The 23,122-nt window shown below is 52.4% G+C and overlaps 1 protein-coding gene across 2 annotated transcripts in view; it reads left to right on the top strand.

Annotated features, from left to right (window-relative positions):
* Positions 1–23,122, top strand: part of RYK (receptor like tyrosine kinase) — a 734,028-nt gene that overhangs the window by 640,065 nt on the left and 70,841 nt on the right. For both annotated transcript variants that reach the window (XM_085634236.1, XM_085634235.1), the window contains exon 10: positions 12,597–12,666. In XM_085634236.1, coding sequence (XP_085490362.1) covers positions 12,597–12,666 — 70 coding nt within the window. The remainder of the gene's footprint in view (positions 1–12,596; positions 12,667–23,122) is intronic.

Raw genomic sequence — 23,122 nt, 5'->3', positions numbered from 1 at the left:
AGCGTGCTAGGAGGCGTGTATGCAGAATTGTGGAGAAAGGGGGCGTGGCCTGTGTCCACCTCTCAGCAATCCAGCTGTGTGGGGCTTACTGGAGGTAACAGGAGGGCTAGCTGGCCCCCAGGGACTCTCAAAAGGCAAGGGGATTTCAATCCCCATCCAAGAGCGCACCAGGTAGCGCGTTTGCAGAGAGGAGGGCAAAGGGCTCGTGGCCTGCTATGAGTACTTAACAATTCTGCTGTGTGACTTACTGGAGGTAATAGGAGGGGTAGTTGCCCCCCAGGGGCATCCTTGGGGCCAACTACACCTCCTCTTACCTCCAGTAAATCACAGACCGTGGGATTGCGAAGAAGTCTTAGAAGGCCGCGCCCCCCTTTCTCCACCACGCTGCAAATGTGCCTTCTAGCACACTATTGGTTGGGTGATGAAGTCCACTTTACTCCTGAGGGACTCTGGGGGCCAAGAAGCCCTCCTGGTACCTCCTGTAAGTCTTACGCAGCGGAAGTCCGGAGCACTGCTTGTAGGCCCAGCCCCCTTTCTCCACAACTCTGCAAACACGACTATTAGTTCAACAAACATTTGCAATGTAATACGTCTTGCATTTGCGAGAGTTAAAGCTATTGGCGTTGTAAATGTAAGTTTACTAATGTTTTTTGGAGTGGTTGTACGTTTTGTGTAGTGAAATTATGTTGTATGTTGTGCAGCGAAATTGTGGCTAGAAAGTATGTGGTATTTAGTGTATAGGAATTATGTGGAGTGGGATTGTGTGTTATGGAGAATGATTGTGGTATGGAGTGGGAACCTCAGGTTAAGTCTTCCTCGTTTCCATAGAAGCTACACTATAAATTGAAAAAGACACAAAAAAAGGCGCAACCACAGAAGAGCTCTTGTGGACTGAGTCAGGTATGAGGAGGGCCACTGGAATTATGCTACTGTTCGGCCGCTCCGATTTTCACATAATTCTACATTTTCTGCATTTACCACATAATCCATCATCTGCCGCATAATATGCAGATTTGAACAAAAAAAACTTGTTTCTACCTGAAATGGTTCAAATGTTACCAAAAATGCAGTGACACCTTTATATCGTGGTGGAAGGCCCTTTGCAAAGCTGGACTTGTCACATGTTACTTATTTCTAAATGTGGGTGTTAAATTGGTACAAATGGTGCGCAAACCTCTTGCTTCTTTCTGCGCCTCTCTTGCTTCTTTCTGCGCCTCTCTTGCTTCTTTCTGCACCCATCGTCCCTCTTTCTGCACCCCTCTTCCCTCTTTCTGCACCCCTCTTCCCTCTTTCTGCACCCCTCTTCCTGCTCCTCTCTTGCCTGTTTCGGCCCCTCTCTTGCCTGTTTCTGCAGTTCTCTTGCATCCTTTTGTTACTCTGTTGCTTCTTTACGCACTTCTCTTGCCTCTTTCTGCACCCCTCAACGGTTTCTGCACCTCACGTGCCGGTTTCTGCACCTCTTTCTTTCTGCAACACTCTTGTCTCTCATCACTTCTCTTGCTTCGTTCTACACCTCTGTTGCTTCTTTCAGCACTTCTCTTGCTTCTTTTTACACTTCTCTTGCTTCTTTTTACACCTCTCTTGCTTCTTTCAGCACTTCTCTTAATTCTTTCAGCACTTCTCTTGCTTCTTTCAGCACTTCTCTTGCTTCTTTCAGCACTTCTCTTGCTTCTTTCAGCACTCCTCTTGCCTCTTTCCTCACGGCTCTTGCCTGTTTCTGCACCTCGGTTGCCTCTTTCTGCACCTCGGTTGCCTCTTTCTGCACCTCGGTTGCCTCTTTCTGCACCTCGGTTGCCTCTTTCTGCACCCCTCTTGCCTCTTTCTGCACCCCTCTTGCCGCACCCCTCTTGCATCCTTCTGTTTCTCTGTTGCTTCTTTACGCACTTCTCTTGCCTCTTTCTGCACTCCTCTTAACGGTTTCTGCACCTCACGTGCCTGTTTCTGCACCTCACGTGCCTGTTTCTGCACCTCACGTGCCTGTTTCTGCACCTCACGTGCCTGTTTCTGCACCTCACGTGTCTGTTTCTGCACCTCACGTGTCTGTTTCTGCACCTCTTTCTTTCTGCAACACTCTTGTCTCTCACCACTTCTCTTGCTTCTTTCTACACCTCTGTTGCTTCTTTCAGCACTTCTCTTGCCTCTTTGCTCACTTCTCTTGCTTCTTTCTGCACTTCTCTTGCTTCTTTCTGCACCTCACTTGCTTCTTTCTGCACCTCACTTGCTTCTTTCTGCACCTCGGTTGCCTCTTTCTGCACCCCTCTTGCCTCTTTCTGCACCCCTCTTGCTTCTTTCTGCAGCTTTCTTCCTCTTTCTGTCTATGTCCTACCTATGTAGGCATAGTTGGAAATTAGCATTAAAAAACACCTTAGAAATTAACTGAAAAACAAGTTTTCAGGGACGTTATAGTTAGTAATCAGCATTATAAAAACTTAGCTATTTCATTGAAAAAACCACAGGTTTCAGGGACGTTCTAGTTAGGCTGACATTTTGCTTGTACAAAACCCAGAGAAATTCAGCCGTTCTAGTTAGCTGAGCTAACTATAACTTGCGCCCCTGCAATGCCCTGCTGATTTTTTTTTTTTTTTGATAACTTTTATTAACCATAGTTGCATCAATTGGCAATGTACAATTCTGCGACAGAGCATCAGGTCAGCAATGTTCGAGTACATACTGTCAAATGTTTAAACACAGCCGTTTAGCCGACAACCCGGAGGTCCGGCGGCGGATCTCAGTTGTACCTAGATAGAGGTTTCAGGTGTGTACATTGCGTGTAAGCGAATCGGTGGTGCTTTTCTGATATGTGTCGCGTTGTTTCTCAGCTAAAGCGCATTGTCCGCGTGTGAGAGGGGCGCTTCGCATCCGCCCGTTGCGTAGCGTTGTCAGCTAGCTCCTGGGCTCACATAAGGATGTGTGCTGGGTGCTTGGTTGCCCGTCAAGTGCCCTGCTTTGTGGGCATCGGAGTCCCAGTGGCCCGCGTGCAGCGTGGGGTGGAGCGCATCAAGGAGGTTGCAGCGTAGTTCGCAAGGGTGCGCGTGGCGACCGTTGCTATGATGGAACACATTCTCTGCTAGGGAGTGTAGTCAGTCGCCGAATTGTGCCCCGGGTGTGCAACGTAAACTTTAGGGATCAAGGTCAGGGTCGAGAACTCGGGTAGGGGCCAGAAGAAGGGTGAGGGGGGGGGGTGGGGGGGGAAGTGGAGATCCGCGTGCAGCAATGTATGAGGAGATAGGGGCTGTCCAGCAGGGCGTAGCCGGCCGCTCGGGGAGCGCGTCGAGTGGCCGGTCGTGAGGGGGGGGGGGGGGGAGAAGAGGAGGGGGGGGTTCTTCAGTGTGCGCGCCTTCTCGGGTAGCAGCGGCGGTAAGTCCCGCGCGTGCGCCAGAGCACAGCGCAAGAAGTATCCGACAGTAGTAGCCTGTCGCGTGGCATGGGAGATGTGTCAGGGGAATATGCAGGTCGAGGGGGCCAGGAGCTAACCGCACCAGGGTCTCAGACATGTCGCCAGCGATCTAGTAGTGTATCAGTGTCCGCCTGGTGTTTAGGTTATCCCACGGGTTCGGCAGGCCGTCTGAAAGGTGGCGAGGAGGCCATCCCAAAGGTGAGCGATGGGGTACTGCCTGAGTCCCGCAGTTTCCTCACGGAGGAGCACTGCACTTTCCGCCTGCGCCCAGTTGACGAAGGACGCCCTCCAGTGCCTGATGTGCGGAGGGGCCGTCGCCTTCCAGTGCTTGGTGAGCAAGCGTTTGGCTGTAACAAGTTCCATGTCCCAAAAGCGCGCCTGTACTCTATTCGCTTTTGTGCGCTTGTACAGGCCCAAGACACACGCTTCCCACGTACGTGGCAGCCATCCATCCGCGCCGCGCTCGATCAGTGACAGCACGTCGCTCCAATACGTCTGCACGTCAGCACAGTGCCAGAGCATATGCAAGAGGTCCGCTCCTGGTGACGAGCACCGTGGGCAGGCGGCATCCGTCCGCAGGAAATATTTATTGATCTTCTCCGGAGTGAGATACGCTCGCTGCAATATGTAATATTGTATGAGCTTGAAGCGGGGGTTGCGTGGAACGTTAACCGGGCTGGCCAGTATCATCGCCCATTCTTTATCTGTCCAGTCTCTGCCCCTGTCCGTCGCCCAGCGTTCCCTTAATGTCGAGGTGGTCAGTCGTGAGTGTGCGAGGAGTGCCTGCACCAGCCAGTGTATGACATGTGCGCCATTGCCCATAATATGCAGATATTGGATGAAGGTATGCGTCGGTAGCTCCGTCGTCATGTCGCCCCAAGAGGCCGAGAGCGTCTGCATGAGGGAGGCATGCAGGAGAAACTGTCCTGCTGGGAGCGCCGTGCCGTCCGTCAGGGCGGCAAACGTCAGCAAGCCGCCGTCCTCATACAGGTCACCTAGCGTATCTACACCTGCCTGTTCCCACCCTGCCAAATGGGCCTCCGTGAGGGGTCCCGTCGGGCTAGGCATGCCCAGTAATGGTAACTCCGGAGCGTACGGTGTGGTCGCGCGCGTGAGGCGAAGGCACCTCTGGAAACACCTGCGCGCTACCGCCAGATAAACCTGGGTGGGGCAGGGCGCACGAGTCAGCGGATGGAACAGCACGTGGACTTGCGTCCGCGTCCAAGCAGCCGCGTGCGAAGCAGTGTCCTCTAGTTGCTTGCCGCTCAGCCACCCCGCCACCCATTGCATCTGCGCTGCTAGATAATATAGCTCCATATTGGGGACCGCTAGCCCCCCAGAGTCAGCAGGCATGTACAGTTTGGTCAGTGCTACCCGCGGCCTCCCCTTGTTCCAGATTAGGGTGCGCAGCAATACCTCCAGGTCGCGGAATATTCTGACGGGCACATACAAGGGCAGGTTTGCAAAGTAGTACAAGAGGCGAGGCAGCACTATCATTTTGGTCAGTGCTACCCTGCTAGGCACGCTGAGGGGCAGGGTGTTCCAGTAGCCAACCTGCGTGCGCACGGACGTGATTGCTCTGAGGAGGTTCCCATCCAGGACGTCCGCCGGGGTCCTGTAGACCCGTATCCCCAGGTAGCGGAAGGTGGTGGGGTACCACCGCAGCCTGTCTCCTCCCAGGTGGACGTCACACTCAGGTGTCTCCGAGCCAAAGGGGTAGGCTCCCGACTTGGCCCAGTTAACCCTCAGGCCCGACAGTGCTTCGAAGGTGCGGAAAACGTCAGCGAGGGAAGCAGGGATGGCGGTCATGTCTCTGACATATAGCAGCAGGTCATCTGCATATAGGGACACCGTGTGTAGGCCGTCCGGCAATGGAATTCCCCATTCCAGCCCGTGTGCTCGGAGTGTCGCAGCCAGGGGTTCCATTGCCAGTGCAAATAGCAACGGCGACAACGGGCAGCCCTGGCGGGTGCCTCTGCGAACTCGGATGGCGGTCGAGAGGATGCGGCCCGTGCGGACCCGGACGGTCGGCTCACTGTAAAGCAGGGCGATCATGGCGTTATAGCCGCCCCCCAGTTGGTATTTCTCCGTGACTGCCCTTAGGTATGGCCACTCGACGGAGTCGAAGGCTTTCTCCAAGTCCAGTATCAGGCATCCCGCCCTGGGCCACTGCCGCGTGGCGTATTCCTGTACCCGGAAGAGCCTGCGGATGTTGTGGGAGGTATGGCGTGTGGGGACGAACCCATTTTGGTCCCGGTGTACAAGAGTGGGTACGTGAGGGGCCAGCCTCCTAGCCAGTGCAGAAGCAAGGATCTTATAGTCTGTGTTTAGTAGAGCCAATGGACGGTAAGAGCCCACCCGCGTGCCGTCCCTGTCTGGCTTAAGTATAGAGACCAGCGTGGCTTCGTTCAATGTTGGGGGCAGGGCAGCTCCCTCCGCCGCCGCCGCGTACATGCGCAGGAGCTCCGGGATTAAGATATCCGAGCCAGCCTTGTAGAATTCAGCCGGTAGCCCGTCCGGGCCCGGAGTTTTCCCGTTGGAGAGCTGAAAGATGGCCTCTCTAAGCTCGTCCGCCTCCAGTGGAGCGCCGAGTTCGTCTTGCTGAGCGATAGTCAGTTGCGGCATCGGCAGGGGGGAGAGATAGTCTGTAATAGCAGCGTAGGGAACCGCGAGTCGGGAGCGGTACAATGCGGTATAGTGGGCAGTAAAAGTATCATGGATACCAGCTTGCGTGTACTCCAGTTCCCCACCCTCGCCCAGTATAGCCGTCACCGGCTGGGAGCGGGCATCCCGCGAAATCAGCCACGCCAGAAGCTTGCCTGGTCTGTCACCAAGGCGGTGAGTCCTCGCCGAGTGTGCCGCATAGTTGACATGGCGAAGTCGCTCCAGGAGGCGTGCATGCTCCGAGCGGGCGTCCTGCAGCGGGCCCTCGTCTCCCTCCGCCGCCTCCCCCTCCCGCGCAAGTAAACTTGTTTCCAGCTTAGTGAGATCTCCCTCTAGTTGGTGTCTGATCTGCCCCTGGGTGCGCAGACAGTGGCCCCGTATCACGGCTTTGAAGGCATCCCACTCCACCCTCGAGTCAGTTGCTGTGCCAGTGTTGTCCTCGAAGTACTGCGCGGTACGCTCGAGTAGGGCAGCGCGAAAAGCCGCATCTAGTAGCAGCGCTGGCTGCAGGCGCCATGTGGGGACAGGGGGGTGTGGGTGGGCCCAGGCTACGGACATGAAGTGTGGGTTGTGGTCTGAGTGTGTGCGGCCCATGTATTGCGCGTCCGTCACATGAGGTAGGAGGTCTGTGGATACCATGAAGCGGTCTAGGCGGACGTATAAGTCGTGAGCGCCAGAATAATAGGAGTACGACCGCGTCCCCGGATTGCGCTGTCGCCAGACATCGTGTAAGCCCCATTGCGCAGCCCACTCCAGCAACGCCCTCGTGGCTCCCCTGGTAGGGGTGTTCACGGGGGGCGGGAAGGAGCGATCCAGCGTGGTGTCTAAGGTGCAATTATAATCGCCCCCTATAATCCACGAAGTGTCATGCCAGGGCGCCATAGTCGTTGATAGCCGCACCAGGAAGCCTGCTTGTTCGATGTTTGGGGAGTAGAGGGATATCAGCGTGATAGGATGGCCATCTAGCCTGCCTCGCGCGGCCGTGTATCTGCCCTCGCTGTCTATCGCAGTGTCTGTGGCCTCCCACGGGGTCCCCGGGCGGATCCATATCAGTGTTCCGCGCGCGAATGAGGAGTATTCCGTAGCGTATAGTTGTCCCCGCCATCTACGGTGTAGTGCCCTCACCTCAGCGCCGTTCAGATGCGTCTCCTGGAGCAGCGCTACGTTAATCCTGTGCCGCTTTAGGTACGAATAAATATGGTAGCGCCTAGCCGGTGTGTGCATCCCCCTGACATTCCAGGTGCATATTTGGGTACTAGCCATTACTGTCCTGTGTGTGGGGGTCTCCCTCCGCCCCCAAGAGCGCATCCCCCCATCTTAAGGGCCCCCCGGGGCCAGCAGCCCGCACCCGCCGCGCAGCTAAAGCTAGTGATGTGCATGCAGTGTCGTGATCTCCAACAGGGTGTGGGGAGAGGGAAGAAAGGGTGCATAGAAAGGCGAAACATGGCAACTAAATAAAGAGAGATAAGAACTTGTAGAATACCAAAAGGTCGGCTGCACAACAGGTCGCCGTCCAAACACTCAAGCGAGCTTACGAACTAGACAGTCTCGGGGGGTGGGTAAAGTATCTTCTGAACAAGAACGGAAACAATGCAGGTTCGGAAGCGCCTCGCATGTCTCCCAGGCGTTGTGTACATGCTGCTGCCGGCCGGCGGGCGTCCGATGGCCATAGTTCAAGGCCGTAGCAGTTGCGTGCCCGGCCATCAGGTCAGCGGGGGGCTGGAATGCCCCCGGAGAGGGGGGGGGGGGAAGGGGGAGGACGCGGGCACGGTCCCCCCCGCGACCCCCCAGTAGCCGCAGCAAGCCGAGCACGCGGCACTAAAAGGCGTCTCTGCGTGGTTGTAAATCAGGTGTGTGTAGGCCTTGCGGCCATAAGTAGAGATTGTACTTACAGTGTCCGGCCCCACGGGCGGGCCCCCCCGCGGCGTTGTCAGCATAGGTGCCTGGGCCCTTCCAGCAGATTCAGTTCCGTGAGGGGTCGTCCCGCAGGGGTTCGGGAGGTTGGCAATGTACGTCAGGTGGCAGCCCATTTCCGGAGCACCTCAGCCAAAGAGGTCCGCCGTTTGCGGTGTGACCTCCGGGGGTCCTCCAGAGTCCTGTATGTCCGGGATGCCGTAGATTGCCTCGTCGTCCGTTGAGTGGGCCGTCGGGCTGGCGTCCGGCCGAGCCGACGACGCCGGAGAGTTGCTGATCTCTGCCACCCTGCGCAGGGCGTCCCGCTGCTCCTGATGAACAAGGTCCGCTGGCGGGGAGTGGCTCGGTGTCCCGCCGGTTGGCGGCGGCGTGGGCGACCCGCGGTGGCGTCGTCGTCTTGGTCCCCTCGATCTTTCCATCGCTCCTGCCCCCGTCATCCGTCGTGGCGCGGCTGGCATTCCGCCATCAAGCCAGGCCTCCGCGTCTTCGGGACTCGTGAAGAAATGGGTTTTGTTGTGCGCCACCACTCGCAGTTTGGCTGGGAAGAGCAGCGAGTACTGGAGGGCCGCTTCACGCAGCCGTCGTTTGATGGGCAGGAAAGAGTGTCTTTGCCGCTGTACTCGCGCCGTGTAGTCCGGGAAAAACATCACCGTCGCGTTGTCAATGGTAATGTCCCCTAGGTTTCTGGCCCCTCGCAGGATGGCATCGCGGTCCCTGTAGTTGAGGACTCGGAGGAGAAACGGCCGAGGGTTAGAGCCCGGAGGTGGTGGTTTCGCGGGGACGCGATGGGCCCTTTCCACCACGAAGTGCGGGGAGAGCGTGTTGTCCGGTAATAGGTCTCGTAGCCAGTCCTCGACCTTGCGGACAGGATTCGCCCCTTCCCATCGTTCCGGGACGCCCACCAGGCGGATGTTGATCCTTCGTGCCCGGCCTTCCGCATCCTCAGCCCGTCCCTCTAGTAGTTCCACCCGGTGTAGAAGTTCGCTCACTCCGGCTTCGGCCCGTTTCGTCGCCGGCTCGACCTCCGCCATGGCGTCTTCCAGCGCGGTGGTTCGCGTTTGCAGCTTTTTATGGTCGGCTCTGAGGTGCGTCAGGTCAATTGCCACACTGTCTATGCGGGTCTCCAGGGAGGTGCGCGTCTGCTGCAGCGATTCCTCCATCCTCTCCATAGCTGCCAGGACACTGTCTAGTTTCGCCGTCACATGGTCCGTATCCATCGCGGGCCTCGGTGGCTCGTGGCGCCTCCTCTCCGCCGTCGACCCCGGTCCGGAGCGGGTTCGCGCTCCTCTAGGCATGGAGCCAGCGGCGTGCGGAAGACGTCCCCCCCGTCGTCGTGGGGTAGGGGGGGTGTTGCTCCGTTGATGCCCTGCTCCAACGGAATGGGAGCGGCCCACCTCGCCTTGTCTCACCGCCTCGGCCAGCCAGGCCGTGTCGCCTTCGCTGCGCGTTCAGGGGCTCAGCCAGTGGGGGGCTCAGTCTCAGCCGGGTCAGCTCTCAGTGTCTCTCTTCCAGTCCGCAGGGCCCCCTTGAGTCCTTCTTCCCGCGTCGGCTCGTACCTTAGCGCGTGGCGCAGGGGTCGCGTTGTGTGTGCGTGCCAAGGAGGCCCAGGTCGGCGCTTCCACAGCGGTTCCAGGGCTCCGCGGGCGGTGGCAGCGTGTGTTGGCGCGTCGTGTTGCTGAAGCGCCAGGGTCACCAAGAGGAGAACCGCCTCAGTGCGTCTCCTGTCCCGGCAGAGTGTGGCGCGGGGAGGCAGGTCCGTGCGTGTTTCCCCAGATCCGGGGGGCTGCCGCTGCTGCTCCCCTATGGCACCTCCAGTCCTCGTAGGACGCTGCAGCTACCTGTGCTGTGCAGGCAGTCGTCGTTGGGGTTCAGGCGCAGGCCCACCCGTCGCCAGTGGTGCGGTCACGCGGTCTCAGGGGGGTGCCGTTGTCCGTCACCGTCTTTTCCGTGGTGTCACAGGGGGGTCCCCCAGGTGGGTCCAAGCGTGGCCTCCCCGTCGCCAGGCCGCCCTCGCCGCAGTCGTAGGCCGCCGCTCGGCGTCGCGGCAGCTCCTCCCCAGATTGCAGCCTCGGGCCTAAGGGACAGGGCAGCGCCCCGGTCTTGCGTAGCCGCGAGCCGCGGCCGCGCGTCCTGCAGTGCGGTCGCGGCCTCGTCCGCGGGGCCGGCGCGGTGTTCCACCGCCGATTCGCCGCAAACTCGGCCAGGTGGCGGAGAAGGCTCCGTGGATGGCCCGCCGACCAAATCCGCAACGTTTAGGAGTATTGCAGCGGAGAAACGGCCCGGGGCAGGAGGGCTCGATCGGGAGCTCTACCCGGGCACGTCCGCTTTCATCGCGTGCTTAGCCACGCCCCCCCTGCAATGCCCTGCTGATGACGTCACATATAACATCACTCATGTCATGGTCAGTGACATATCTGATGACATCACTGATGACATCTGATAACATCATCCAATTCATATCTGATACAGCTCCTAACACCCTAATATAACCTTTCACACATGCACTCTAAAATACAGGCTACCATTCACCCACAAATACCAGTTAGTGCATACCCACTTACTGATTCATAGGTCTACACATACATCTACTCTGTAACCCATACAGTCACTCATGCATGCAGTCACTCATCAATACAGCCATTGATGTATGTACTCGTACACCCATACAGACACACTCACACCGCCACTCACCCATAGTTACTCACACACCTTGTCAGTCACCTAAAGAATCAATAACACTGCCATTTACTCACCTATACAGTTATACACACACCACCTCACTTATTCATACAGATACTAACAGATACTAACACATACTTAATCTCTTCTACAATCACGGACACAAACGCACTCATCCATACAACCACTCTCACCATCACTCACTTTCACATATAGTCACTTATATACTCCAACACTCACATATACTACCTTACACATATGTAGTTACTCAAACATATACCACTGAGACATCCATTCACTCACCAACACAGCCATACCCACACTCACTCACCCATGCACTCATGAACTCATACACCCAGTGAATCACCCACTCACACATCCATGCAAGGAGTCACACACCCATACATGTACTCAGACAACCAATCATTAACCCATATAGACACCCCTGTAGCTACTCAGCAACCCATGCAGCCACTTACACACCAACTGACATACTGATAGACATTCACACAGATTAGTCATGATTAGTCATTCACACAGATTAGTCATTCACCCATGTATTCACTAAGACACATTTAATCACTCACTTATACAGTCAGTCACGCACCACTAAATCATCTATTCAGACACTCATACACCCACTCATTCTTATATACACCTTGGCATAAACTTTATAGAAACACTGTCACTGGATGATGTCATCGGTGATGTCATTTGAGATTACATCAGTGATGTCACTCACCATGTAACATGTGACACCATCAGCAGTGCATTGCGGGGTCGCGAGTTATAGTTAGCTCAGTTAACTATAACGGCTGAATTTCTCTGGTTTTGTACAAGTAAAATATCAGCCTAACTATAATGTCCCTGAAACCTGTGTTTTTTCCAGTGAAAGTATATATATATATATATATATATATATACATATATATTATTTTTAAGGTTAATATATACCGCCGATTTTCAAGCCACTTAAGATGGCAAGTCCTCAGCGGGGTGGCTAGCCCCTAATTATACCTTACACGTCTTCCGCTGTTCATATGCAGTCCACGTATTGACACACAAGACAGCCAGGACTCTTAATCCATCAACGTGTTTAATCAGATTACAGCAGCATAATGTATATAAAATATCTGTGCGTGTGTTTGCAGAGATTGTTGAGCGTGGAAATGGGCATCGACTTACCAGAGGCAAACAGAATGACCCCCGATTTTCGGCATAGATAAAAGTTGTATGTTCGTGATGGTTGTTGGAGGATCACATGAGCTTGGCTACGGTGGTTGGCTATCCTTCATACGACCTTCTACAACTCCAGTTTGACATTGAAGCTTTTATCTGTTTTGTGACACGGACGTTATTCAAGGCGTGATTAGAACAAAACACAGATTTACGTTTGAAAAAAGGAGTATGACGGTGCCTCTGGTTTAGCAGTGATTGCACTGATTGCTGACTGACGTTCTTTGTCCGTAGCTCCTTAATGTGCATTGCGATATTGTGAAAGGATTGCATCGTGTGTTTATGGATAATGGAGCTTTCAGCAGGTCTCCAGTAGTGGCCGCAGTCTTGGACGCTATTTGTACCTGGGGAGCACGTATTTGTATTTCAAATAACATGGCGTGATGTAACTCACTGGAACCTGCCCAGACAATTTGGGCTAGTCTGAAACAACACGCTGAACAATCGAGTGGAAATGTATAATGAAGGAATTTGAACAAACATTTTTTTTAAAGCCACACTGAAGTGTTTATGCAGACAGAGCCATGCCCTCCGGCCGCTTGCCTAAAACATTCTTGTTAAAGCAAATTTACACAGTGACTGAAAAAAATTGTTAGGGGTAAAGAAAGCATTTTAGTGCACATAGTTTTCTTGAAAGCATTTCGTACTAACGTAAGTACCTTTTCCCTATTTGTCCCTTACAGCATTCTGTCTTTTTTTTCTTCAGATCAAGCCTCTGAGGCGCAAGTGACCATGATGCTGACAGAAAGCTGCAAACTGCGAGGTCTTCATCATAGGTAACCCCAAATGCTTGTTCTCAGTTAAACTGATAGGATGTGGGAAGCCTCACAGGTTCATGGAAAGTCATGGTAGATGCCTTTTTCAGGTTTCTTTCTATGTTTTTCAGGGGTTGAGGTAGAAGTCGTGTATATGGAAACCATTTAAAAAAAAAAAAAATATTTATATTAGTTTTCATAATAAAATGTAAATCTTCAAGACAACATGCTTATCAGCAATTATGAAGATGTGTGGCAACTTCAGTCATAGTGTCCCATAATATTGCCACAGAAGTGGTTATTCTCTGTGCTTTCTCACTTTTAATTCTAGTTGGCTATTTTGTTCCGTCATTAATGAACTCTTGATTACCCGCGACTTTGACATTTGAATTATACAGTTACGGTGCAGTCTATAAATATCCACATTAGTGTCATATCTGCTTAACTGCAATGGAGGGAAAAGGTGTGAACTTTACCAAGAGACGTTCCTTGCACAGAATGGATGGAGCCAGTTAAGAGGAATCGGTACGACTCAGACATTTCAGATTTGTGAAAGGAGCTTGGTCAGAGCCGTGGACTAAATGAGTTGGTTCATCTCAATATTTACGTTAAAAATGAACATACATGTGATTGAAGCTATTCAATAAAGTGTCTTTGTGGTATCAGTCCAGAGAACACTAAGCACATTGAGGTTAAGATGAGGATTTATTCTCAAGAGACCCCCAACCACTGCCAGGCTAACAGCTTTACCACTTTATACCAATGCAGATTATACACTTTGCAACTCTTCCTGGTGTCTGGAATGCTGAGTTAATGGTGCAATAGGATGTTGGTGTGTAGTCTGCCAGTGAAGCCCAGAGATAGACAATAGGGGGGAGGATGACATCCTTACAGAATCTACCTGCTGTTGACGTATCCTAAGGGCCTGACCTGAAATAAGGAACATACGTCTACCTGAGAGGCTCCAGACCCTTGTTTGAAGATCCTGCCCTCCTAAATGCAACAGTTTTCTAGCTGTACACTTTCATTGCTTTCTTGCCACCGATTCCTATTGTGGCACACTCTGTATACTCCCATGCACCTTATCTCACTTCTCTTTTGCTGGGCTTTCCCTCTTGCTTGCTTTACTGTGGGTTTATCATGGCTTTATTGAGCAGTACTTCGCCCTCTTGTTCGTGCTATGGTTCTCTGTCCCTTCCCATGATACTCCCGCTTGTGACAAGTCCATGCCTGATCTTTTGTTTCGGTGACCCCTCACTGACTCACAGCTATCTCGTTTTCACACACTAAGACTCTACTCTATTGTTAGCCTGTCTCATCGCTCTTTGCCACCTCTACCCCAGCCCTTCCACTAGCATGGTTGGTGCTTCCATAAGTCTATTGATTTAGGCCAGGGCACAACCTAGGGGTAACGGAACATGGGCCTTTATAAGTGTTTGAGCAGCACTCCAGAATACCGAAATATATGTTAACTATAGCACTGAAAATTCTTATGTAGGTCCTGCCTGTCTCCATAGCATCAAGACATCTAGTGCAAAGAGGAATAAAGTACACGCACAATTGGTTGGAAACAGTGCAGAGTCACCAGGCTCCCATGTCTTTTGCCCTCAAGATACCAAAAAGGCGTTTGATGCAGTGCATAGGCCCTATATGGAGCAAACACTTCAGAGGTTTGGGTTCAGCCCGAACTTTAAAAAGTAGGTTGGGGTGCTGTATTGCGACCCAGTAGTAGCAGTTAGAGTGAATGGGGTGCTGGCCTCTAAGTTCCTGATTTGCAGTGGGACCCGACAAGGATATCCCCTGTCCCTACTCCTATTCGCCCTCTCTTTGGAGTCACTTGCTTGTACTGTGGGTTCACTCCCAAATGTCAGGGGATTCCACACATCGGACGCTGACGAGCGAAGAAAAAATATTGTTCTACGCTGCTGATATACTTTTATATATCACTGACCCAGAAACCACAATCCCGGCGTTCGTCCAGATTTTTAGGGACTATGGGGTGCACTCTGGTATACGATTAATTAGGATAAATCAGTGCTGTACTCCACACGGGGTTGCCACTTCCACAGAGGTTGAGGATGGTTTGAAATACCTGGGGTTTTCTGTGAAATTGCGGAAGGAGCTTGTTTTTTTTCCGCAATCTGGAGAGAATGGTGCTAAATTTTCAAGCTGATCTTGTGTGCTGGGGGGGGACTTCCTTTGTCTTTGCTTGGACGGGCGGCACTCTTTTAAAATGATTACACTCCTCCCCCCCCCCCCCCCCCCCGTTGCGCTCTCGGCTCCAGAACACCTATTATAAGTTTGTGCCAGTCTTGTTCACTAGAATAAATTGGGAAGTGAGGACTCTGATCTGGGATGGGGGCCACCTTACAGTGTGGCTTAGAAGATTGAGGCTCTCTCCCTGACAGAGGCATATTATTGGGCAACTCAATTAATATCCATGACTGGATCTTCGCACCCCATGATCACTCTACTTTTAGGTTGGAACTGGCTAAGTTGGAACCCAGATCGCATTTACACTACCTCTATGGTTGGCGGGGGGTTGTCTGGGTGCCACTGGCACCTCAGGTGTCTTTGGCTGCCTGGCATAAGGCAATGAAAATGATTGGTTGGGTGCGCAGTGTCACCAGGTTGCCACCCGTTTGGGGGGGGGGGGGGGGAGTACATGGCTGGGCGAGTTGGCGCAACTCTAGGGATTTGGATCCTGGGATAGCATTGCTATATCTTTCATTGGAGATATACTAGAAGATGGAGAGCTAATGCCCTTTACCTCTTTTCAACTGGAATATAGTCTACTCCCGACTCGATTCTTGAGATACGCTCAGTTTCGAAACTCTTGATGGGCTGAGGGGTTGGGGGGGATGGAGATCCTGGCATACGCCCCACTAGAAGGGGAGATACTGCTGGAGGCAATGGGCAGGGGAGCAATCTTGCTAACTTACAAGACATTAAATAATACTATGCCAGACAATCTAGAATCACCCTCCGGAAGATGGCTATGGGACGTGGTGGAGCTTGAGGACAGTGACTACGAGGTGGCGCCTATGCTTCCTAGAAAGGTGGCCATAAAATCTTGTCTTCGCGTAATGCAATTTAACATAATGCGCAGAGTATATTACGATTGGGGCAGTTTGCACAATATGTACAGGGCCAATATGTCTGCGTCCTATAAACACTTTGAGAGTGTCCTCTCATACAGGCTTACTGGGTAGCATTTATTCGGGAACTCATCGCTATATTGGAAGTTACTCTCCTGCTTGACCCAAAATAAATGCTGCTGGGAATTCGTAATGATGTAGATGTCCCATGTTTTAAACTCCTTTAGTGTTCTCGGTCTGGTGGTGGCTAACCTGGATGTTGCCAAGCTCTGGAGGGGGGCACCGGAAGTACAAGTGGAGACGGGGCATTGATTTATAAATGGCTGCAAAAAAGGTTACCTACCGCAGTAGGGATAGTCCTGTAAGTTTTGCAAGATTTGGGGGTGCTGGATGGAGTTTAATGCACTGGACTCTCTGGATGGTGACCCTGGACTTGCCTCAAGTCAGGAGGCTTGATTGGCAGTGGTACATCTGTGTGGAGAGGGCTGCAGTTGGTGTTTTCAACTTTATTTCCTGTGAATGGATGCTTTTTAGGTCTCGCCTACGCAGCGCGCTCTTTTTGAAGCACATACTCGTGCTTGTGGCGGCATCCACCTTGCAGGAGCGAGCAGCGGCGTGCATGCTAATTAGCTGTTGCTCGCTCCCGCAAGGCGGATGGTGCCACAAGCACGAGTGTGCTTCAAAACAGCTGAGCACAGGTACGAGCTTGAAAAGAAGGGAAACGCTGTACATGCACAATGGACTTTCACTTTGGGGGCCGCGGGTGTTTTCATTACGAGCGCTTACCAAACAGGCATGAGCCAGCCCATTACATGCTGCATGACACTGTCCCACTTAGTAAGCACTTCAATGTAATCAAGCACTTCGGACGCTACACTTGTAATTTATGCACATGCATATGCTTTTTATTTATTTTTATTTATGGTTAATAGCACCCGATTTGTTCGCTCTCCTCCCTGTGCGCCGTGTTCATCAAAGAAAGCCGTGCAGCCTCTTACTCGCACGCGCCTTTGTTCCTCACTGCAGAGAAAGTGGACTGATTCTTTAAGCCTCATGTACAGACGATATATTAAACGAAAGGCAGACAACCTTTAGTAATATGTTTTATCCACTTTGCTAGCACAAAGAACATTGAAAGAATGGTACTTTTTCGTGAATTGTATTCATTCAAGCTTTTAGTAGTGTCTGTTCATGATAGTCGACTGATTGAAAATCTGCGTATCACAGCCGGGCTAGATAAATGTAATATTTCACAAGTCTCTCTACATGATTGTCATTATGTACAAATCTTTGTTAAGAAATTTCTGTACAGATAAATATAAATATGTGGCATCGCTCTACTTATTTCCTTAATCTGACTCCCTTCCAAGATGTCTTCTTTTCGTGCTGCAGTCATAGCCTAGCGCCAAATGACTCTCACATGTGCTTCGTGCTCTCTCGCCGCACTCTTGTTGTCTAAAGTTTTCGCACCATGGAGTGGCGTGTACGGCTCCTAAGTGGCTGTTATGAGCCGATCCTCTTCGGGTACCGGGTGGAGAAGCTCCACGGGCAGGTACAGCATGTGTTGGCAAAATAAATTGTGTTTGCAAAGTCGTTTTGTTTTTAATGTTTGGCTTTGAGCTAAGCGTCTTTAGTGTTGAACTCGCCTGGTCCTCTGTTTGGCTGCCACTGGCTTGTTCGTTCGGCATACTCTGGTCTTATAATGTTCGAGGCATGTGGGCTGCTGAATTCATATCTGTGCATAGATCGCCGCCTAGTGTTGGGTCCGGATGTTTGCACGTTGTTGTCCTGGAAGAGTCTTCGAAGTATCCTGAGATAGGTGACTCCTCCCCTGGACCACAGTGCGCATGGGCATCCTCTCCATCCTCAGATTGTTTTTTTCCGCCATTGGGTTCGGATGTGCTTATCTTGACTCAAGTTAGGGAAAACTTTTTTTCAGGCCAAAAGGCCTTTAGTTCGCGTCGGTACTGTTCCCGATCGGTATCGACAGTTACTTGTTAGTTTACTGACTTCAAGAACAACTTTTTCGCATCATATCCGACCATCGACCCCAACATCGACGATGGAATTCAAGCGGTGTCCTGTTTGCAATGCGAAATATCCCCATGTCGACGTCCACCCGGTGTGCAACAAATGCCTTTCACCGGATCATGACGAATCCACATGTATGGCCTGTGCCCGATTCCGATCCAAAAAGACTCTCCGGAATCGACGAGCAGCGAGACTCGAAGCGCAGCAAGCTGCACCGGCCCCGACCAACATCTTCAGCGCCGAGGACGAAGATGTGGAAGGCATGGAGAACCTACCCTCCAGCCCCGCTTCCGAACGCGATTCCGGATCGGAAGACATCAAAGACCAACTCTTTCACAGGGAAGAAGCCGACACCGAGGTAGGAGACTACGATGAGGCCTTAGGGGCCGAAGAAAGTGGCTCCGGTGACGAGCAAGGCCTACCCGTACAGACGGAGGATATCCCAGTGCGTCAGTCTATGGCTCCGGTCGAGGGATCGCCTTCGGGCCTTACCCAAGACCTATCCCGCAGTTCTTCGGCCCCGCCCTCTGGCCCGGCCTCGGACATTCAGCGAAAGCCATTAGTGCCCAAAACGACTGGTTTTCCTTCCTCGAAACCGAAACCAATAGTCGTATCGGTTCCGCAGAAACCGAAACTGAAATTGACACTGGTCGGATCGAAGCCCACTACACCTTCGACGCCAGCCAAACCCGTCGGCACCGACCGCACCAAACGGGACTTCGGTGCCCAACTCGCAGCAGCCGACGTCGGCGCCGACACACGGAAAAAGGCCATCGGAACCGCCAAACCGCCTCGGCACCCGGCACCGAAACAATCGGCTCCGGCCACGAAGGTCAAAATGGCCGCTGCGTCGCACACCACTTCGAAAGCAGCACCTAAGGCCCAATCATCGACGCCGTCGACAGCTACTACCTCTCCTCGACTCGATGACCCCGTGGCCCCGAAGAAGTCCACGCCTGCCTCTACAGAACCGCTCGGCGCCAAAGAACCGTCGGCGTTCCAGGTGCGTCAAGTTGCAGCGTCCTTGCAACGCATCAAAGAAAAGGCAGCCCTCCAGGACACGTCGGGCTCCGAGCCGAAAAAAGCTCAAAAAGCTTCTCCAGCAACACCCGACATCACTTTTGGCCTGCCGCCATTCCACGGAGCCCAAAATGTTTGAAATCAGAACACGTGTCACCCAAACTAGGATCACACCTGCCGAACGCTCTCCCACGGAGCCATCACCATCCCACATCATCGATGCCGACACCGGCAGAATTATGCTCCACAAGCGGAGAATATCTTCCGAGCGAGCTTTGGACTCCTACCGGATTCCGCTAAAGAAAAAGCTGCCAGCGGATTCGGAACCAGTTCTTTACGAACGTCTCCATACCTCTTACCTAGATCCACAGCCCTTCTCTCTGACACCCTCCGAAACCGACGTTTTGGAGGACTACATGGGTGACGACGTCCCCTACCCTAGGGAGATGGACCCTGAAGGCCAACAGGACCCTGACCAGGCTTGGGATGACCCTGTAGACCCGGGTGCACCTATGGATACACAGGACACGCAGCTATATGGCGCGAAAACGTCTCCCACAGAGGACACTGCCGCATTCAACGCCCTCATTGAACGTGCTGCGGCCAATCATGGTGTGCAACTCCACTCTGACACAATCGAGGACGATTTTCTAATGGATACTTTCGCATCCTCAGAAAGGAATATCAAAACTCTACCCATGTTGAAAGGTGTCCTCAAACCAGCAAAGGACATTTTCAAAGAACCCACCAGGGCAAGAGTAATAAACCCCAGGATCGACAAGAAATATAGGTCGGCGCCTGGGGACCCTACGTACATTAGAGGCCAGTTGCCTCTGGATTCCATCGTAGTCGCTAATGCTCGCAAACGGGCGCACTCGCAGACAACTGGGGATGCTCCTCCCCCGGACAAAGAGTCCAAGGTGCTAGAGACCTCCGGCAAACGGGTTGCAGCCCAGGCAGCTAACATATGGCGTATTGCCAATACCCAGGCGCTCCTAGCTCGCTACGATCGCGCACACTATGACACATTGGAAACCCTACTCCAACATCTCCCTGACCAATACAAAGAGGGAGCAGAGATCCTCATCAGGGAGGGACAACTCCTCACGAACGCATCCATTAAGTGTGCACTGGATGCCGCAGATACAGCTGCCAGAGCAATAAACACCAGCGTCATGCTACGACGACACGCCTGGTTACGAATCTCCGGATTCAAACCTGAGGTTCAAAATAACATCCTCAATCAGCCGGTCAACCCCGACTACTTATTCGGACCAGAGGTTGACACCACCCTAGAAAAAATAAAAAAGGACACAGACACTGCAAAGTCCATGGGGGGCTCTCCAAACGCAGACCTTTCGGAGTGGCTCCTTTCGTCGCCCCGGAAATAGAGGAGCAGGTAGAGGACAGGGGTCACAGCAAACCTACAACAAGGGCAACACACAAAGTACCTATGATAAAAACACCCGGGGTGGTTATCGTGGCTCCAGCACAAAGGGCAGAGGACGCGGATACGGCAATACCAGGTCCTCCCCCAAGAACAAACAGTGACGCCCTCTCCCTTCCTCCCGACCACATAACACCTGTCGGGGGGAAGGCTACAAAGGTTCCTGTCCACGTGGAACACCATCACCACAGACAGGTGGGTCAAAGATATTATCAAACACGGTTACTGCCTAGAATTAACCTCCACTCCACCCACAATACCGCCAAAACTGTCCTATGTCCTCAGAGCACTTAGCGCTATTACAGCAGGAAGTGCGAAGTATGCTGGAAAAAGGCGCAATAGAGGTCGTACCCGCACACGAGCAAGGTACGGGGGTGTACTCCCTGTACTACTTAATACCAAAAAAGGACGGGTCACTCAGACCTATACTAGACCTGAGACCCCTCAACCTCTACATTCTCTCAGAGCATTTCCACATGCTCACCCTACAACAAGTCCTCCCGCTGCTCAAACAGGGAGACTTCCTGGCCACGCTAGACCTCAAAGATGCGTATTTCCACATACCCATTCACCCCTCACACAGAAAATATCTCAGGTTCACTATTCAAGGGCAGCACTACCAATTCAAGGTTCTTCCCTTCGGCGTGACAACAGCACCCAGAGTTTTCACAAAGTGCCTAGCTACTGTGGCTGCACATCTACGGAGGCAACACATTCACGTCTACCCTTACCTGGACGACTGGCTTGTTCAGGCAAAGTCAGCCCAGCAATGTGCCAGCCACACGTCCCGCACCATTCACCTTCTTCACAGTCTGGGGTTCTCACTAAATTACCCAAAATCACATCTCCAACCCGCACACGTACAACAGTACCTAGGTGCGACCATAGACACTCTGGCAGCCACAGCTCAGCCAAATTTAGTGAGGATCAACAGCATGCAAATGCTGATTTCCAAGTTCAAACCCCAACACTCCCTTCCTGCGCGAGTGTTCATGCAGTTGATAGGCATGATGGCCTCCTGCATTTTCATAGTCCCACACGCGAGACTACATATGCGCCCGCTTCAGGAGTGCTTAGCACGTCAATGGAATCAGGCTCACGGGCAACTAAAAGACCTAGTGTTGGTGAGCGGTCGGGCATACAACTCTCTGCATTGGTGGAATCCACAAAACCTTTGCAAGGGCCGACCGTTCCAAGAGCCTGTTCCACAAATAATACTGACAGCGGACGCGTCTCTCCAGGGATGGGGAGCTCATGTACTCAACTACACAGTGCAGGGACTATGGACAATACAACAAACCTTCTAGAACTGATGGCAATCTTCCTGGCAATGAAAGCATTCAAAGTACACTTGTGCAACAAAGTCGTGTTGATCCGGACGGACAACATGACTGCCATGTACTACATACAGAAGCAGGGAGGAACATACTCTCCACAGTGGTCTCATCTGGCTCAGAGCATGTGGAAGTGGGCCATTCAGAGGAACATGTTCCTCATGGCGGAACACCTCCCCGGCAAGGACAACCAGATGGCGGATCTGCTCAGCAGACACAGCCACCAGATGCACGAGTGGGAGTTACACCCATCAGTACTCCAACCGTACTTCCAGCAATGGGGTCATCCAGAGATAGACCTATTCGCCACAAGCGAAAACGCAAAATGCCAAAGCTTTGCCGCCAGGTTCCCACATCCACAGTCGCAGGGCAATGCGATATGGATGAACTGGTCCGGCAGATTTGCGTACGCTTTTCCCCCAGCACCATTGATACCGCTGGTGGCACGCAAACTCAGACAACACTCACTGACACTCGTCCTGGTTGCTCCAACATGGGCACGCCAACCATGGTACACCACCTTCCTCGAACTTTCCGTGGTGCCGCATCAAAGGCTGCGGATCAAACCCACGCATTTGACGCAGAACCATGGAGAGATTCAGCACCCAGATCCGCAACAGCTGAACCTGGCAATCTGGCTCCTGAAGTCCTAGAGTTTGGCTACCTAAACCTGCCACCTGACTGTATGGACATCATTAAGGAAGCTAGAAGACCCACTACCAGAGCTTGCTATGCAGCCAAATGGAAAAGGTTCGTAATTTATTGCAATAACAATGACATTAACCCGCTAGACGCATCCATCCAAAACATAATTTGTTACCTCTTACACCTATACCGATGCAATCTGGCATACACCTCAATACGTGTCCATTTGACCGCAATATCAGCCTATCTCCAGAACAGGCAGCACCTCTTTATTCAGAGTGCCTGCCATCAAAGCATTCTTGGAAGGACTCAAACGAGTAATTCCTCCAAGCCACCCACCAGCTCCAATGTGGAACCTCAACTTGGTCCTCACACGCCTGATGGGTCCACCCTTCGAACCTCTACACTCATGCGAAATTCAATTCCTAACCTGGAAAGTAGCTTTCCTAGTAGTGATCACTTCTTTGAGGAGAGTTAGTGAACTCCAGGCACTAACCGTTCAAGAGCCATTCATACAGGTTCACGCCAACAGGGTCGTACTACGTACCAACCCCAAATTCATGCCCAAGGTGATATCGCAGTTCCACATGAATCAAACTATTGAACTGCCTGTTTTCTTTCAAAACCCACAAACTGTCGCAGAAAGAGCACTCCATACACTGGATGTAAAGAGAGCCCTCATGTACTATATAGACAGGACTAAAGTCTTTAGGAAAACAAAACAACATTTCGTTGCCTTTGCCCCACACCACAAAGGTAACACCATCTCCAAAGCAGGTATAGCCAGATGGATCGTTAAATGTATTCAAATTTGCTATCAAAAAGCTAAACGCACATTAACGATTCCCCCATGAGCCCACTCAACACGTAAGTTAGGGGCCTCCATGGCTTTCCTGGGAAAC

Source organism: Triturus cristatus, chromosome 11 (assembly GCF_964204655.1).
Source record: "Triturus cristatus chromosome 11, aTriCri1.1, whole genome shotgun sequence".
Classification (NCBI taxonomy): Eukaryota; Metazoa; Chordata; class Amphibia; order Caudata; family Salamandridae; genus Triturus; species Triturus cristatus.
Note: the sequence above shows the minus strand (reverse complement) of the source record. Positions and strands in the feature narration are given on the sequence as shown.